Source organism: Penaeus vannamei, chromosome 18, assembly GCF_042767895.1.
Source record: "Penaeus vannamei isolate JL-2024 chromosome 18, ASM4276789v1, whole genome shotgun sequence".
NCBI lineage: Eukaryota > Metazoa > Arthropoda > Malacostraca > Decapoda > Penaeidae > Penaeus > Penaeus vannamei.
In genome coordinates this window covers 5,037,727-5,040,119 of record NC_091566.1, presented here as the reverse complement: position 1 = coordinate 5,040,119, position 2,393 = coordinate 5,037,727, and the positions used below count along the sequence as shown (strand labels likewise).

At 64.9% G+C, this 2,393-nt stretch overlaps 1 protein-coding gene across 1 annotated transcript in view; it reads right to left on the bottom strand.

The window, feature by feature from the left end:
* Positions 1-2,393, bottom strand: part of LOC113809822 (uncharacterized) — a gene marked incomplete at its 3' end in the record, with an annotated part of 143,944 nt that overhangs the window by 99,779 nt on the left and 41,772 nt on the right. The window contains 1 exon segment of the mRNA XM_070132772.1: positions 566-2,298. Within this exon segment, the coding sequence (XP_069988873.1) occupies positions 566-2,138 (1,573 nt within the window).

The following is a 2,393-nucleotide window of genomic DNA, read 5'->3' as shown; positions in this document are numbered from 1 at the left end:
TGTTGCTGATGCAAATGCTGATGCATTTGCTGTTGCTGCTGCAACGGTTGCTGGTGCATTGGCTTCATGTGAGAAAACTGATTTGGTGTAAAGTATCGTTCCCGCCAGATGGGGTCTCGGGCAGGCCGTACCTGATCTGCCCGGTACTGCCGCAGGTCCACATACTCCTGCTGCTGCTGCTGCTGCCGCTCCATGGCCTCATAGTTACGCAGCTCCACATAGTCTGTGACATGTGGTGGTGCTACAGAAGTCGGCGGAGGAGCACCATAGCCTCCGATACTAGCCTGGGTGCGCATGGGTGGATGGTGAATGTGTTGGAGATGAGCTCTCATGTCGTGTATGGGCATGTTAGTGTTGGGAGAGGGGTGAGTCTGGGGCGGCAGGGCACTTATCGGGGACCTGGCAGGGGAGTGAGAGTAGGAGGGCGGAGTTGGGCGTGTTGGCGAGGGTGGCGCCAGACGTATGGAGGAGCGCTGCCCCCGCCGCTCCGAGACCGTATAAGTGCGTGGGAGAGGGCCGGGCACAGGATCTGCTTCGTGGCTCACTTGCCACGAGCGGCTCTTACCCATCGGGGCAGTCGGTTGCGCTACTACAGCCTCCTGCCTCGTGATGTGATGCTGCCGAGGGCGTCCCAGTCCTCCTTCCATCGACAGGCCCAGGTTGACGGAGTGCTGCTGCTGCCACGACCGACTCTTGGCCAGCTGGCGGGCACGCTCGCTCTGCGGGGTGCTGCCGCTGATGCTGTACTGCTGCCAAGAGCGGGCCTTCCACAGGGGCGGCTGCGGGCTGCGAGTGCCGGCGGCCCCCATGCGCCCCTCCTCGTAGGACATGCTCCGAGGCCCGCCCGGGGGCGGCTCGCCGTTGTAGCGGATCTGCAGAGGATCCTGGGTTCCGGGGATGCGAGTCCAGGGGTCGCCGGGCGAGACGCGGCTGGGCATCCTCACTGGCGACCTGCTGGGCGCCCTCTGGGGGGAGCCAGCAGGGCCTCTGCTGGGAGAACGGCTAGGTGCCCTGCTGGGGGACCGACTGCTTGTTCTACGACTATCTCTTCTGCGACTGTCAGAGCGACTCGGAGAGCGGCTTGGGGCCCGGTTGGGCGATCTGCTGGGAGACCTCCTAGATTTGCGCGAGGGAGACCGGCTCCCAGGGGCCTTAAGCGATGGCACTGGGCTGGAGGTGCTCAGGGAAATGGCGGGCACGTTACTCCGCACGCTGCCGCGGCTGCTGCGGCTGTCCCGCGTGTCCGTCGACTCCTGGGACTTGGCGTGGCCGGTCTGGCGGCGCGGGCTGGGGCGGCGCGACCTCCGACCGCTGCTTTTGACGCTGAGACGTGACCCGTGCTGCCGTCCGGAGCTCCCCTGCTCACTGCTGCTGTTGTCGCCGCTGTCCCTCTGCGGTGATGGCAGCTCCACGTTCTCGTAGCCATCGGCGTCCGTGTGAGACGAGACTCGGGAGTGATCGACTGGGTGGTCGTACACGCTGCTTGGGGTCGAGTCGCCGCGGTCACTGCCAGCACGACTACCGGTGCGGCTCCCGGTGCGACTGCCGGTGCGACTGCTGGCAGCAAGGCTGGGAGGACCGCCGACGACCCCACGCTCCCGCGAGGACCGGCTGCTGGTGCCGGTGCGACTTCCCGCGCGACTGCCGCTGCCGGCGCGGCTGCTGTTGTTGGTTCCGCCCCTGCTGGAGCCCGAGTCGGTGGCGCAGTCCAGTAGCCTGTCGCCGCTCCAGCTCTGGCTCTTCTCGATGGAGTGCACCTCCTCCCCATGGCCGTGCGAGCCCCCGGTCCCGCGCCCATCCAGGATTGACGGGGAGCTGTTGATGCTGAACGAGTCGGGCGTGTGGTCATGCGTGTACTTCCATGAGGACGAGCGCTCGACGCCGCTCCTCTGCTGCCCCTGCTGCTGGTAGTGGAACTGCGGCTCTCGGGCGCTGCTGGCCGGAGCGCTCTTGGGCGCGCTTACGGTCACGACCTCCCGCCTGCGCCCGCTCCCGGCGCTGGCACTACGGGCGGCCATCATGGGGTTGGGCGCGATCCCGGCCTCCCCCAGCTCAGGCGGCCCTCCTGAGGGGCCCTTCGTGCTGCCCCCGGAGCCACCTCGCAGCAGCCGGCTCAGTAACTTGCTCTTCTTCATCATTGGTCCTTGTGCGGCACCTCCTCCCTACCAGTTACATGCAACACATAGGTACGAGCCCGCGGTGCAACATCACCATCCACACACACGCCATCACCGCCCTCGCTACACCGAATTCATTGTCACTCATCGCAGGAGAAAAGTACGTTATTTATTCGCAATTCTGTGGAGAAACAAAACATTCATTATAACTACGAACAGAATCATCGTCGAGGCAAACAGCTGTCTTTCGGCTGACGTCGAAAGTACACACGTGGT